At 53.6% G+C, this 15519-nt stretch overlaps 1 protein-coding gene across 2 annotated transcripts in view; it reads left to right on the top strand.

Annotated features, from left to right (window-relative positions):
• Nucleotides 1-3720: 3720 nt before the first annotated feature.
• Nucleotides 3721-15519, top strand: part of HIF3A (hypoxia inducible factor 3 subunit alpha) — a 28757-nt gene continuing 16958 nt past the window's right edge. Inside the window, exons 1-8 of one of the 2 annotated variants that reach the window (XM_060083306.1) lie at nt 3721-3746; nt 8985-9175; nt 10298-10443; nt 12030-12114; nt 12441-12553; nt 13058-13266; nt 14698-14804; nt 14975-15122. In XM_060083306.1, the coding sequence (XP_059939289.1) occupies nt 3721-3746; nt 8985-9175; nt 10298-10443; nt 12030-12114; nt 12441-12553; nt 13058-13266; nt 14698-14804; nt 14975-15122 (1025 nt within the window). Of the gene's footprint in view, nt 3747-8901; nt 9176-10297; nt 10444-12029; nt 12115-12440; nt 12554-13057; nt 13267-14697; nt 14805-14974; nt 15123-15519 lie in introns of those variants that run through there. The other variant, XM_060083305.1, reaches the window with a different exon arrangement.

The raw sequence follows: 15519 nt of genomic DNA, 5'->3' as shown, positions 1-15519 counted from the left end.
CTAAAAAAAACTCACCCTGCATGATCTTCCCACACCACTGTCCACTTCCTCCCCACATCATCTCTCTGATCTCATCTCCCAATCTTCCCATCCATCCCTCTGCTCTAGCCACACTGGTCTCCTTGCTGATCCCTGAACTTACCAGGCAAATTCCACCTCAGGACATTTGCACTTTTTTTTCCCACCGTAGATTAGCCTTGCCCATTCTGGAACTTCATGGAATTGAAATCACATAGTAATTCTCTTTTGTGTCTGTCTTCTTTCATTCTGCATAATGATTTTGAGATTCATCTGTGTTGTATGTGTATCAATAGTTCATTCTTTTTTCTTACTGAGTACTATTCATTGTATGGGTGTACCACAGTTTGTTTATCCATATCAGTATGTTAATATGTTGATGTATGGGTGAACCTCAATATCTTTTCAATCTGTCTCCTCTCCTTTACCCCCATTGCCCCTTCTCTGGCCCAGGCATCTCTTTTTTACACCCAGATCTGCACCCCAGCCTCCTTCCTGTTCTCTGACCTTCAGTCTCACCTCTGTTATCCACTCTCCACATAGCAACCAGAGGAATCTTTTTAAGGCACATATTGTGTTCCTGTCCTGCTCAAAACTCTGCCATGGCTCCCCAGTGCTCCCAGGATATTGCCCAAACTTCTTCCATGGCTTTCAGATCTGGTTTGATCTCACCTGCATGCACCATTCCACCATCACTGCCCACCTCCTCTCTTTACACTCCACGTTGTAGCCACAGGTACCTTTCAAATATCTCAAGGTCCCAAGCTCTTTTTTTGCCTCCAAGCCATTGCATTCTCTTCCCTCTGCCCAGAATACTTTTCTCTCTCCCCGCTCTCTCTTTTTTAATAAATTTATTTATTTTTGGCTGTGTTGGGTCTTCATTGCGCGGGCTTTCTCTAGTTGCCGCCAGCGGGGGCTACTCTTATTGGCGATGAGCGGGCTTCTCATTGCGGTGGCTTCTCTTGTTGCAGAGCACGGGCTCTAGGAGTACAGGCTTCAGTAGTTGTAGCTCACAGGCTCAGTAGTTGTGGTGCACGGGCTTAGTTGCTCCATGGCATGTGGGATCTTCCCAGATGAGGGCTTAAACCCGTATCCCTTGCATTGGCAGGCGGATTCTTAACCACTGCGCCACCAGGGAAGCCCTCTCTCTACCTTCTTCACTCTTATTCATCCTTCAAGTCTCTGTTCAGAGGTCTCCTCCTTAGGAAAACTTCTTGACAACCGCCCCCCCCCCCCACAGGCTGGGTGAGGTGCCTGCACCGAGCTCCCATAGTTCCTGGTGGCTCAGATCACTCTGCATTTTAATAACAAAAAGCTTTCCCCTAAGCTTCAGCTCCAGGAATAAAACTTGTCTCTCCAGAAAAACAAAAACATATCCCCCCCTTTTTTAAAAATTAATTTATTTATTTAGTTTTGGCTGTGTTGGGTCTTTGTTGTTGTGCACAGGCTTTCTCTAGTTTCAGCGAGCAGGGACTACTCTCTGTTGCGGTGCGCGGGCTTCTCATTGTGGTGGCTTCTCTTGTTGCGGAGTACAGGCTCTAAGCGTTCGGGCTCAGTAGTTTTGGCTCGTGGGCTGTAGAGCGCAGGCTCAATAGTTGAGCTTAGTTGCTCCGCGGCATGTGGCATCTTCCCGGACCAGGGCTTGTACCTGTGTCCCCTGCATTGGCAGGCAGTTTCTTAACCACTGCGCCACCAGGGAAGCCCCAAACAAGAACATATCCTTTTAGCAAAAATTGGAAACCGTTTCGAAAAACACATTTCCCATATCACCTTTGCTGCCAGGAACCATCAAGTGAAGTTTAACACTAACCTAGATCATAGATGCCTGGCACATCTGTGTATATAAGTTTTAGTCCTGCTTTAATGTTTGTTTAACAAATGTCAGTTTTCCTTGGGCACCGTAAATCCTCATATTGGCTATCTGCTATGACTCAGATAGCCTCTGCTTCCTCGGATAGGACCTGCTTCTCCTGCAGCCCTTCCTAATTTTGACCTCTCATTCACATATCTCTGTACTGAGGCTCAGGAGATATTCTCTCAGTTTATCAAGATTCTTTTGGGGGTAAGCAGCTGAAATCAACTAATCTAAGCACAAAGTAAATGAATAAAACAATATCTAAAAACAACAGCAACAACCAAAAAACCCATAATGGTTCTAAGATTAAAATGGACTTCAGGTATGGCTGGATCCAGGCACCTAAGTGCTAGTGTTAGGACTGTCTTTCACAAACTTTCATTTCTGCTTTCCTCTGCATTGACATTCAGCATAAAGCCTCTTCTTTCATGGTAACAGAGCCCCATGAGCTCCAGGCTCACATCCCACCAGCCTGGCAACTCCAGTAGAAAGAGAACCTCTTCTGTGATAGTTGCAGCGAATGTCTCAGAGTTGGTTCTCACTGGGCTAGATTAGGTCACATGCCTTCCCTGAACCAATCACTGTGACCAGGAAAACAGAATAAACTGGCTAGGTCTAGTCCCTGGAGCTGGTGAGGGGAGGGTTATGGCCAGCCCTATTCAAATTAAATAGACTGAAAGGGGAGAGAAGTGGTTCCCCAAAAGAAAACTGAGTGGGACACTAGGGTGGGCAAAAACCACAGACTTCTGCTATAGTGTCCTCTTCCCTGCCCAAAGCTGCATCCTGAATATTGGTCTGCTATGGATTAGAACCCAACCACCACCAACACACACATACACACACACACACACACCCTGTTCCTTATCCAATTGTAACACTTTCACCACTCCTTGGTGACCTTGTGCCTCTCCCTTCTTACTTCACTGGTAGAAAGATCATTTCTCCCCTCTTTTGAAAAGTGGGTGTGATTGAGTTTTACATATTTACTTGACATAAACTTGATCACTCACCAGTGAGAACCTGAAAACGGAGTTAGAGAGGCAAGGAGGTGGGGCTGGGGTACAGAGGGTGCCAGACCGGAGGAGTGGGGAGCAGAGGGATTGGGCACGGGATGGAGGGGTGAAGGTGGAAGGAAGGGGCTGGAGACTGAGAGGGAACGATGGGGTACAGAGGGGGTTGGGATTGTAGAAATGGGGTGCGGTCGGGAGTTGGGGGCGGAGAGGAAAAGCGGAGGACTCAGTGGATAGGGAAAGGGAGGAGGCGGGGCTGGGCGACTCAGGAGGCGGGGCTGGGCCACTGGAGGGGGTGGGATTGGAGGTCGGAGGGGCCCACCCGGGGGTAGGAAATGGAGGAGTGAGCCGGGGGTGCGAGTTAGAGGGTGGGGGCTGGAAAGAACTAGGTGGGTTCAGAAGTGTACTGGTGTCGGAACTTGGCGGGAGATACTGGGCCAGAAGGCGCGGCCAGCCGACCTTGCTTGCACTGTGCTGGCGACACTGCTGAGAAGTCCGCGGCAAGGAGTGTGGCTGGGGGGGGGTGTATTCCACTGCACCCGCCCCCTCCACACACACACACACACACACACACACACACACACACACACACACACACACACCTCTCTCTCTCTCTCTCTCTCTCTCTCTCTCTCCCCCGCCCCCCCCGGCATTCCAAGTCTTCGTCTCTTGTCCCGCCTCTTTCATGGAAGTGACAGACCGGTCAACCAACCAGAGCTGCGGGCCGGGCGCTGCGCAGCCAACCGCTCGGCGGGGGGAGGAGCTGGGGAGGGGGCTCGCAGGGCAGGGGAGGGGGCTAGGGGCCTCGAAGGGCTCCGGAGCGGCGACTGGCGAGTCATGGCGCTGGGGCTACAGCGCGCAAGGTACTGGGCTTTGGGGGCAGGAATGATAAGAATTGGGGGGCTCCTCTTCCAGCGACCCCTGAGCCGGGTGGGGAAGGCGCGGGTGCAAGCCTAGGGCCACTCGGGCGCGCGGTTGGAGACACATCCCCGCCGCAACCTCCACCCTAGGGGACTGCAGGGGTGGGGGCATTTCCCCAAGTCCAGGCTGCCACGCCCCTCTAGCCAGGAGCGACATCGGGGTCGTGATCCCAGATTTCCTGCTGTTCCGGGTTCGCTTCCCCTCCTGACTGGGGGTGAAACTCGGGGTCCCCACGGAATCAGGGGTGGTTGCGTTTCAGCAGTTCCCAGGCTTCTGCGGGAGGCATTCTCCCTCCACATACTGACCCTTCTGGCCTCCGAGCCCCCAGAATTGAGGTTGTTCTTTGACACCAGACCCCTAGGGTCCTAGGGGATCCGGGGTATCCCCAAATTGAGCCTTCCCATATATAGGGAGTCCCTTGGAATGCGGAGTCAGCTTCTGAGTTCAAGAGAAGAGAGATCCTCCTTAACTGGACCCTCCCTGACCGTCTCCCAAACCTTGAGTTGTCTAGAAATAGGCAGAGATGGTCACCTTTCAGAAGCCACCTTGGGACCCTTCCCGGGGGCCTTTTGGAAGGTAGGGTCACCCCCTTTAAGAACAAGAAAACAGCCTGACCCACACTTCCCAAAGTCTAGCCTCCTCCACTCCCACCCAGTCCCTGTGACAGTGGGAAGGGGCACCCAAGCCTTATTTGGGGAAGACTCCAGAGCGGGTGCTGTGCCTGATTCAGTGCAAGCTGTGGGAAGCGCCCCCTGCCGCAGTGCCCAGCTGGGGTCATCCTGGACAGGTGGTGGGTCTCTGTGTTCCCTTCCCAGCAGGTGCAGGTTTGCTGGGGCAGCACAGGGAACTCGTGCTCTGGGTCCACTGCCAGGGGGTCCTATCTGGCCATGTTTTCATGGGACCCCGGAAAAAATCCCACGCCCTTGGTTTCTCCTGTCCAATCTGAGGCGTCCAGGAAGCCTCACCCCCTTCCCTCCTCCCTGGCTTCGCAGGTCTGATTGGATCCTTCCACACCCCCATGTTTTCACTCCCCCCACTTATACACCCCCCAATTCTATTCTAGTCTCTGGCTCTGGGCCTGCCAGGGAACTCTATCCCACCCCTTCTAGGCCAGCCCTGGCCTAGCCCCTCCCAGCACCCCTTCCTGGCTAGGTGGGGGCCCCTCTTGGCTGAGCTGGGGCGCTCCCCACTCCCCATCCAAGGCCAGCCCTCTCCTGTGGTGTCATCCGAGCCCACGCACCACGCACTCATAACTCGCACCCAGATCCCGGCCACGCTTCATCCTCTCCTGCACCCCTAGGATGGCGCTAGTGCCAAAGAGGGTCAGGGTGATGGTGGGTGGGCCCCCCATACTCCTTTACCCCCTTCCCTTCTTCCATCCTTGCCATCCCACTCCAGGCAAGGGTGATTCTTGGGAAGTCCCTGATGGGCATTCGGCCCCGGATGCCCCTCTGGTCACAGGGTTCCCAGAGGACACAGGGCTTTGGGCACAGGCACCCCACTGGATTATCATGTCCTTAGGGATGAGCAGAGTCAGGGGTAGAGAGACTCCCACCGACCCCCACCCCAAGTCCCTTCTCAAACCCAAACCCTCTCAGGCCACCTTGGGGCAATGCCAAGAGGAGTCCCTGCATGTATCAACCTAAGCCCCCGCCCAAATCCTCTACACTTTTTGCAAGACCCCCAGTACCCAGCTGAGTATCAGGAGAGAGAGGCCCAGGAGCAGCCCTGAATGTGGGGAAGGGTGTCCCCGCTTCTCCATGCCTTTGCTCTCGGGTGGCAAGTTCTTCAGGACAGGGAAGAGGTGGGCTTCTCCCTCTCCTGGTTGGGGGGGGCACCAAGCCCTAGTCCCCATTCCCAGGCCTTACCCTGGGGCCTCCCAGCCTGGCTCCACCCCCGTTCTCTACTGGAACACAGAGGAAGGGTGGCAGGGTTCCAGCTGCACGTCCCAACCTGGGCAGAGTGCCAAGGGGACGGACCAGGGCTGGGCATGGGGCCAGCTGGGGAGACTGGCCAGCTGGGGAAATCTGGAGGCAGCAGTGGTGGGACAAGGGGAAAGGACTGGGGCCAATGGACAGAGGAGGGGCAGGACAGGGGTCCGTTGGGTGGCACGCCCACCAAGGCATGGCATTTAAGAGCACAGGCCCCCAAATCAGGGCTCAAATTGCAGCTCACCCGCTTCCTGGCTGTGTGGCTCTGTGCCAGCAACTGCTCTCTGAGCCTTAGTTTTGTAGCCTGGAAAATGAGGGTTATACTTCCCCTCCCCTGCACCCGCTCAAGATGAGAAGCAGTGAAGGGACAAATCTTCAGGGCAGGATACCTGATAGGTGAGCAATAAACTGTGTTCAAGTCAGACAGGGTTCTGGGTAGAAGCGGATACGTGGTCAGACTAACAGAAGCGTTGAGCATAGTTGCGCATTGGTGGAGGGCCCTGGGATTACCAGCCTGGTTACTTGGGTGGGTGGTGCAATTGCTCAGAGCCTTGGTTTCTGACTCTGTAAAAGGGAGATCACTTTTCCAGGTTCTTAGCGTTTGTTGAAAGGATTTAATGGGGTCTCTAAGCTCCTGAGTGTTTGATCCACCAAAGCTATCATTATTCTTAGTATCACTGTGATTTAGTCTTCTTCCCAAGGTGTTGTTTAAATCACGTGTGTACTTGCACACATACACACACCACACCATGGGGTTACCACTGAAGCCCGAGGGTTTCTCCCGTGCCTACGATGCTCCTAAGCCTTCCATCCCTGATGTGGACAAAGGGGACATAATAAAAGTTGAACCTTTATATAGCACCAACCAATTGCCAGGCCCGGTTCTAAGCCCTTGACATATATTAACTCATTTAATCTTCACGACAGCCCCACGAGTTTGTGCTGTTCTTAGGCTCAGGGGGGCTATGCAACTTGTCCAAAGTCACACAGCTAATAAGTGATGGAGTTGAGATTGGAACCCTGCACCAGAGGAACTAGCCCCGACTCTGTTTAAAGGGACAGGCCAGAGACCAGGCATTTGTGGAGCAAGTGAGAGGCCACACTTCCTGTCAGAACATCCGGAGAACAGGCTGGGAGCTAGAAGGAGGGTCCCGCTGTAGCCACCAGCTAGCTTCTTCTATGGAGGGAGGAGTGATTTGGCCACAGAGAGGATTATAGAGCCCAGCTGCCCGGGAGGTGGGGGGCCAACCCCACCCCGCAGCCCCGTTCCTGTTCCTACTCCCTGTTCCCTCTGTCTGGGCCCCCAGCTCCGTGAGGCCCGCCCACCCCCACCCTCTGGGCAGGAAGACAAACAGGGCTGGAACAGAACCGGGACAGGAGGACGGAATGTCCCCTGGGCAGAGCGGGACTGGAGGCCCCTGCCCCCCATCAGCCAGGAGGGAGGGGATGCGGGCAACTGCTGGCTCCCTCCACCCAGCTGCCCCCTTCTGTGCCTCCCACCCACTTGCAGTGAGGAGTTCTTTCCCATCTGGAGAGTCAGGAGAGTCCACTCCCCTCCCTCCATCATGCCTCTGGGTGGAGCTGCAGGTCTCCTGCTTGGGGGTGAGGTTAATGCCCCAGAAGTGGCCTCTGGCTTTTAGGAAGGGGCAGCTTCCCCTCCTAGAGTTTTGCGTCCATGGAGGTTGGCGGGGACGTCACAAGAAAGGAATTAGAAGAATAAAGGTTGGGCTTCCCTGGTGGCGCAGTGGTTGAGAGTCCGCCTGCCGATGCAGGGGACACGGGTTCGTGCCCCGGTCCGGGAAGATCCCACGTGCCGCGGAGCGGCTGGGCCCGTGAGCCATGGCTGCTGAGCCTGCGCGTCCGGGGCCTGTGCTCCGCAACGGGAGAGGCCACAACAGTGAGAGGCCCGCGTACCGCAAAAAAAAAAAAAAGAATAAAGGCTTTGGAAGTTCACTGCCTGACTTCAAATCCCAGCCCCACCAGTTAATGGCTTTGTGACTTTTGGGGCAAAAGACTTCACTTTTCAGAGCCTCAGTTTCCCTTTTGTGAAGTGGAGGTCTAAAGCACTCTCTGCCTAGGGCTTTCTTAGGATTGAATGAGTACACATAGGCTGAGTCCTTACTTAGTGCAATGCCAGACCCATAAATGCTTAGCAACTTATAGCTGCTTATTAATGGTTTTATCAATAGTATCAATATGGATAAGATTACATATACTATACTATATGTAACATACTCTATAATTTTTTTCCCCAAAACTATAATTTGGATTCAGACAGACCTGGAGTTTGACTTTTAAGACAGTGGCAGAAACAGGGAGAAGTACTAAAATCTGGAGATAAACCCAGGGCCATGCAACAGAGGAAACTGAAGAGTTGGGACCAGCGTTCAAACCCTGGCTTCGCTCCTTGTGGGCAAGCACTGCACCTCTCTGTGCCTGGGCTTCATCTGTTCAGTGGGGAAAATGTTATTGCCTTCCTTTTAGGGATGTCTGAGCTAAACGGGTTAATATAAGTTACACACTTGGCACAGGGTCTGACCTAATAGTAAAAGCTGGATAAGTGGCAGATATTTCTGAAAAAAAATGACACTCATCCTCTCCTCCCAACCCCACATGCAGAATTCAGGCATTTGAAGTGGATTAAAGGGCAGAGATGAGTGGTTAGCCATTGGCCCTGGGGTTGGTTTGCTGTGTCACCCTGGCAGGGCCCCTGTTGGTGGGTCGTTGGACTTTGAGATCTGTACTCCAAGATTCTGAGGACTCAGCTCAGCTGAGGAGGGGAAAGGGCAGAAGAGGGGGTTCTGGGAGGCTGTAGGGCAGGGGGCCTGGGGGGCTGCAGGCATCTTCTTGCCCCCTCCCTTCCCTGGCTCCTGGCCAGCTCTGCCAGCCCCCTCCCAGCCGGAGGCCTCCCTGTTCCCCAGTCTTCCCAAGCCCGGAGAATAAACAGCAGATAAGTCAGGGAGGGGACAGAGCGGCCCTGGGCACGCCTTGGAGAGGAGTGAGGCACCGGAGGGCAGCATGGGCTGGCGCGGGGACAGATAAAACCTGAGGCAAGGAGCGACTCCACAGTATAATCCACCCAGGCCCAGAGAGCTCCGGCAACTCGCCCGGGCCACACTGCGAGGCTAGCACAGTCGCGGCTCTGCCCTCTCTGAACCCGACCCCCATGTGGCAGCAACCCACGTGCTTGTCCCATCCAACTCTTTCCCTTCCCGGGGCGCCGCCAGTGAACGCTGCCCATGCCCGCAGGTCGAGCACGGAGCTGCGCAAGGAGAAGTCCCGGGATGCGGCCCGCAGCCGGCGCAGCCAGGAGACCGAGGTGCTGTACCAGCTGGCGCACACGCTGCCCTTCGCGCGCGGGGTGAGCGCCCACCTGGACAAGGCCTCCATCATGCGCCTCACCATCAGCTACCTGCGCATGCACCAACTCTGCGCCGCAGGTGAGGCCCGCCCCCGGGAATTCCCACCTCAGCAAGACCCCGCCCTCGGAAAGGTACATCCCAGGGAGGCCCCTCCTCCGGGAAGCCTCATCTCCACAAGACCCCGTCCCCCGATGTCTTCCCGGCGAAGCCCCACCCCTCTGGAATCCACCTAGTGGGAGAAGCCCCGCCCCTTCAAGTTCTGGGCCAATCGGAACCCAGTTTCTTAGGAATCCCCGCCCCCTTAGAAGTCTATCATTTGTGAGGCCCCATCCGTTGGAATGCGCCCTTGGGAAGCCCCGCCTCCTTAGAGTTAGAACCCTAGGGAATAGGAGGACGGCTAACTCCCTAAGGCATCTGGACCCTTAGGATTTGGTCTCCTGGGAGATCTTCTCGGCTAGGCTTCCATTCCTTATAATCAATATCCCCAGGAGGCTTCACTGCCCAATATTTAATTACTTGAGAGAGTCCCGCTTCCCCTCCTCAGGTCCCTGGTTCTATTGCTTGTTCCCTTAGTAGCCATCCCCTTGAATCCTCTCCGTTAGAATTCTCTGTAGGACGCCTTCACACACACACACACACACACACACACACACACACACACACACACACACACACCCCACTTGGAATCCCAGGACCCTGAAAAGCTTCATTATGGGGAAAGTGGACTCATCCTCTGGCATGCTCTGCCCATTAGATTAGAATTCTGCCTCCTTAGAATTCTGTTGCGTGGGAGTCCCTGCTTCTTTAGAATCCCACCGATCTGGAAGGTCCTGCTCCTAGAATTCTGAACCCCTGGGAAGCTTGGCCCCCTTGGAATTCTGACTCCTCCTAGGCCCCGGCTTCTTAGAATTTGGACCCCTGGAAATTTCATCCCCTTAAGATTCTGCCCTCCTTAGAGTTCTATTCCCTTAGGGAACCCCTATCTCCTTAGAATTCTGTACCCCTGGGAGGTTCTGCTCCCTTAGAATTCCAGTCCTTGGTGGTCCTGCCCTCTTCCTTGGACTCCAAGCCACTGGGATGTGCCCCACTCACCTGGAGGTACCTATAAGTTCCTCTGAGTGAAGGAAAGCAGAGGGAGGCTAGCCAGGGTGGGCTGACCGCTGACTAGAGATGCTCCATCCATCCTGGTCCGGACACCAGGGGAGTGGAACCAGGTGGGAGCAGGGGGCGAACCACTGGATGCCTGCTACCTGAAGGCCCTGGAGGGCTTCGTTATGGTGCTCACCGCCGAGGGAGACATGGCTTACTTGTCAGAGAATGTCAGCAAACACCTGGGCCTCAGTCAGGTAAGAGGAGCTACCTGCTTTGTGCAGGTGATGCTGGGATACAGAGGTGACCAGAACCACCTTAGCCCTATTTTTACAAGGCCCACAGTTCACAGGGGAGACAAATATGTCACCAGACAGGAAGATTCAGAATGGTCAGGGCTGGGGTGGGGCAGCCTAGGGGGCTGTACAAGCCGGGGGTGGAGGGTGGTACCTGACCCAGCCTGGGTGGGAATTGAGGGCTTCCTGGAGGAGAAGACATCTGAGCTAAAACCTGAAGGGCTTAGCCAGTCAAAGGGTATGGCGAATGGATGGGACCAGAGAAGACTGGCAATGTACATGGCCAAGGGAACAGAATATGCAAAGACACAGATGTGAGATAAAACAGCATTTGGGGGAAATAAAGACATTAATCCAAGCTAGGTGCAGAGTGCAATTGGAGAAAGTGAGAGAGAAAAGGCTAGAGAGGACATAATTTAGGACCAAAATAGAAGGTTTATCTCTAGGGCACTGTGGAGCCATGGAAAGATTTTAAGCAGGGGAGAGGTTGTGTCAGAAAGGTGGAATCAGAATTTCATTTTATTTAGAAAGATCCCTCTAGGTACTGCACAGAGACAGAATTAGAGGGAGTGAGACTAGCGGCTGGAAAATCCATAAGGAAGTGGATGCAGGGCCCCAAGTGGGAGAAAAGAAGTAGGATTAGGGGCCTGGGGATGGGAAGACAAACAAGAGACACTTAGAGAGCAGAACTAATTTTGGCTGATCCTTACAGCAATACCATTCTTCTTAGCTCACATAAATGGGCTCCACAGTTGGCATCCGTTCCTTTTCCCTGCCTTGTTATCCCACTCTTGGTACCAATTTCTCCGTTAGTTTGAGCTCTTGGGCTCAGAGAGGTGAATGTCTCAAGATCCCAAAGCTAGGAAGTGGCAGAGCTTGGATTCAAATCCAACTACAAGATCTCACTCCTCCCCTATTCAGCATTAGCTCTGGACTGTGAGCTCTGTGGGTCCCCTTTCATCTGCGTCATCTCCTCCCAGCACCAGGCTCATTTCCTGAATTGAAATAAGGAGTTGGGTCTTCAGCTTGCACAACAAATGGAATTTGAATAGGGTCTCACCTCAGGGCCTTTGCACTTGCTGTTCCCTCTTTCCGGAACACTCTACTCCAGAGAGCCACCTCACTGGCTTTGTTCAGCAATTTGTGTAAATGTCACTTCTTCAAGAAACTGTCCCTGACTACTGCCTCTAAGATAGCATCCCATCATTTCATCATCTTACCTTGCTTCAGTGTTCTTCATATCACTTAGTATATTGTTTTATGCATGTGTGTTGTTTTGTTTGTTCATTGGCTATCTCCCGCCACTAGCCAGTAAGCTCTGAGAGGCAGGGATTTTGTCTTCATAGTCACTGCTGTGCCCATACCATGTAGAAGAGTGCCCAGCAAATTATATGCCAAAGAAAGGAATGAATGAATAAGGAGACTGGGGAAATAATCCAGGCTCATGAATTAGGGCAGGATGATGAGGATGGGAGGGAGGAGATGGGTCAGAGGCCCTGGTAAAAATGCTTTTCCTCTAAGACACCCCCTGCTTCCCTCCCTCCCAGCTTGAGCTGATCGGACACAGTATCTTTGATTTTATCCATCCCTGTGACCAAGAGGAGCTTCAGGACGCCCTGACCCCCCGGCACAGTGAGTCCTTGGAGATCTCTGCCCCCAGATTGCAGAAACTGAGGCTCCATCCTTTCTTCAGCATTATCTCCTCCCCCTCTGAAATACTGGACCGAGAAAAATGGGATGAGGAGGACGTGGCCCTGCCCCAGGGGAATACAGGGACATGGCTCCACACTGAGGGTCTAAAGGAGCATAGCATACCCCGTGGAGACCCTCTCTGGGTCGGAAGTCTCGATTTTGGGGATGAGGCTAGGGAGAGGTTGGTAACCAGGGCGCTGGATGGACTGGGCCCTGTCCCAAGCTGCCTGGTGACCTGCTCCTCCCCCCACCCCGGCCCTCCTCAGGCCTGTCCACAAAGAAGCCAGAGGCCCCCACCGAGCGGTGCTTCTCCCTGCGCATGAAGAGCACCCTCACCAGCCGCGGGCGCACCCTCAACCTCAAGGCAGCCACCTGGAAGGTGGGCAGGGCCTGGCCTGGAGGAGGGCGAGGGACCTGCTGGGGCTGGACCTGAGCCCTTAAGTTCTCACAGTGGGTTGGAGTCCGGGAGTCTCCTGGGCCGGGGATCCAGTGGGGCATTCTCAGGCTGGGTCTAGTGCATCCTTTGGGTACCTAGGAGGTTGGGGATCTGGGGGTCCTTGTATCCTTTCTTAGTCTGGGTCTCTGTGAGCCTGGGGCTGGGGGTCCTCAGCATCCTGGGCCTGGAGTCTCCATGGGGTTGGAATCTGGGGTCCTCAGAGCTCCCTGAGTCTTAAGAATCTAGAGATTGTCAGAACCTTCTTAGGTTGGGTCTCTGTGGGGTTGGGGTCTGGGGGTCCTCAGAGCTCCCTGAGCTGGGTCTCTAGAATCCTCAGGGGTTTCTTCTTCTCAGCTCCCTGAGGGGAGGGGCCTACAGGGATATACCTCCCAGCCCCTTGGGTAGCCCTAGGCCCAGGTGCATCATTGCCTCACTCCCTGCCCTCAGGTACTGCACTGTTCTGGACACATGAGGGCCTACAAGCCCCCTGCACAGTCTTCCCCGGCCAGGAGCCCCAACTTGGAGCCCCCCCTGCAATGCCTGGTGCTAATATGTGAAGCCATCCCCCACCCTGGCAGCTTGGAGCCCCCGTTGGGCCGGGGGGCCTTCCTCAGCCGCCACAGCCTGGACATGAAGTTCACCTACTGTGACGAGAGGTGGGCAGGAGCCAGGGGCCCACCCACCACCTGCCAGCCTGGCTCCTCCTCTTCCTTTCTGCCCAAGTTCATTCACGTCTCCTCTCCTACCCCCCAGCTTCTCTCTCTGCTCTGTTTCTATCTCTCTGACTCCATCTATCTGTGTCTTTGTGTGTCTCTCTGTCTCTGAATTGTCTGTGGGTCTTCGTATCTGGGTTCAGACTGCTTGGGTTCAGATGCTGGCTGTGCAGCCTTGGCCAAATGACTTCACCTCTCTGTGCCACACTTTCCTCATCCGTCCTATGCAGTGATAGCAGAACCTACTTTGAACAGTTGTTCTGAGCATTCAGTGAGTTGCATGGTACAAAGCACTCTAGAAGTGCCTATTTTTTAAAATCATTATCATCATGATTACTTTTTATTTCTATTCATTCTTTTTTATCTTTCTTTTTGTGACTTTCTTTCTCTTCCCCTCTCCTATTTCTTTCACGTTCTCTTTTGTCTTTCTTTTCTTTTCTTTTTTTAATATTTATTTATTTTTGGGCTGCCTCGGGTCTTAGTTGCGGCACCCAGGATCTTTCATTGCGGCACGCGGGCTCCAGAGTGCGTGGGCTCTGTAGTTGCGGCATGCAGCCTCTTTAGTTGTGGCACACAGGCTTAGTTGTTCCGCGCATGTGGGATCCTAGTTCCCCGACCAGGGATCGAACCTGCATCCCCTGCATTGGAAGGCGGATTCTTAACCACTGGACCACCAGGGAAGTCCCCTTTTTTGTCTTTCTTTTCATCACTCTTCCAATTTTTACCTTCTCTCTCCTCCTCTATTAGTTTCCTATGGCTGCTGTATCATGTTACCACAAACGTAGTGGCTCAAAACAATACAAATTCTCTATCTCAGTGTTCTGGAGGTGAGAAGTCTGAAATGAGTCTTATGAGGCTGAAATCAAGGGCTATGTTCCTTCTGGAGGCTCCAGGGAAGAATCTGTTTTCTTGCCATGAAAGGCTCTGGAGACCTCCTACATTCCTTGGCTCGGGGCCCCTCTCTCTACCTTCACAGCGCATCACTTCAGCCTCTGCCTCCATCATCACATCTAGTCTCACTCTGATCACCTACTCCTCTCCTATAAGGACTCCTGTGATTACACTGCGCCCACCCAGATAATCCAGGATCATCTCCACATCTCAAGATCCTTAACTTCATCACATCTGCAAAGTCCCTTTTGTCATGTAAGGTAGCATATTCACAGGTTCTGGGAATTAGGACGGAGACATCTTCAGGGGCCATTATTCAACCGGCCACACCCCTTTTTCTATTTCTTACTCTCCCTTTCTCTCTGTTACAACCCTATCTCTCTCTGTCTTGCTGGCTTCATCCCCATGTCCCCCTCTCCTTCCTTTCACCCACCCTCCACTTTCGCCAGTTGAACTGACCGGGGTCCACTGCACCCACTTCAGGATTGCGGAGGTTGCTGGCTACAGCCCTGATGACCTGATTGGCTGTTCTGCCTATGAGTACATCCATGCGCTGGACTCAGATGCAGTCGGCCAGAGCATCCATACCTGTACGTGTTCAGGTTCCGTTTCCAGTGCTGCATGGCCCCAGCCAACACCAGCTGCCTGCTTCCCCAAGTCCCAAGGAACCTTCTCTTCCCTGGCCCCTTCATACCCAGCACCCTGCTCCCATGGCCTTCTCTCCCCAGTTGCCCTAACCCCTCCCCATGCCCCTCCCCAGTGCTGAGCAAGGGCCAGGCAGTAACGGGGCAGTACCGCTTCCTGGCCCGGAGTGGTGGCTACCTGTGGACCCAGACCCAGGCCACAGTGGTGTCGGGGGGCCGGGGCCCCCAGTCTGAGAGTATCGTCTGCGTCCATTTCCTGATCAGGTAAGCGGGAAGGAGGTGGGGTGGCTGTGTGTGGTTCTCTTCTGGTCTGCATATGTGTGAACAGGTGTGTGTGTGTGTATATGCACAAGTGTGCATGTGTATGGTGCACATGTGTGTGAGAGGGAATGTGCACAGGTACACGTATGTAGAACACGTGTGACTGACCACACACGTATCTGCATGTGGACACAAATGTGTGTGAGCGTGTAATTTAAACTAAAAGGATTCTATATTCAAGTTAAAATAAGAAATCTAGCTGAATCTTGGGGGCTCTTTTTGGCTTTTTAAAAATTGATGTGTAATTTACATAAAGAAGTTTCATTCTTTTTGGTATACGCTTCTATGAGTTTCGAAAAATGCGTGGAATCGTGTAACCCCGACCATAATCAAGCTATAG

This window comes from Mesoplodon densirostris, chromosome 19 (assembly GCF_025265405.1).
Source record: "Mesoplodon densirostris isolate mMesDen1 chromosome 19, mMesDen1 primary haplotype, whole genome shotgun sequence".
Classification (NCBI taxonomy): Eukaryota; Metazoa; Chordata; class Mammalia; order Artiodactyla; family Ziphiidae; genus Mesoplodon; species Mesoplodon densirostris.
Note: the sequence above shows the minus strand (reverse complement) of the source record. Positions and strands in the feature narration are given on the sequence as shown.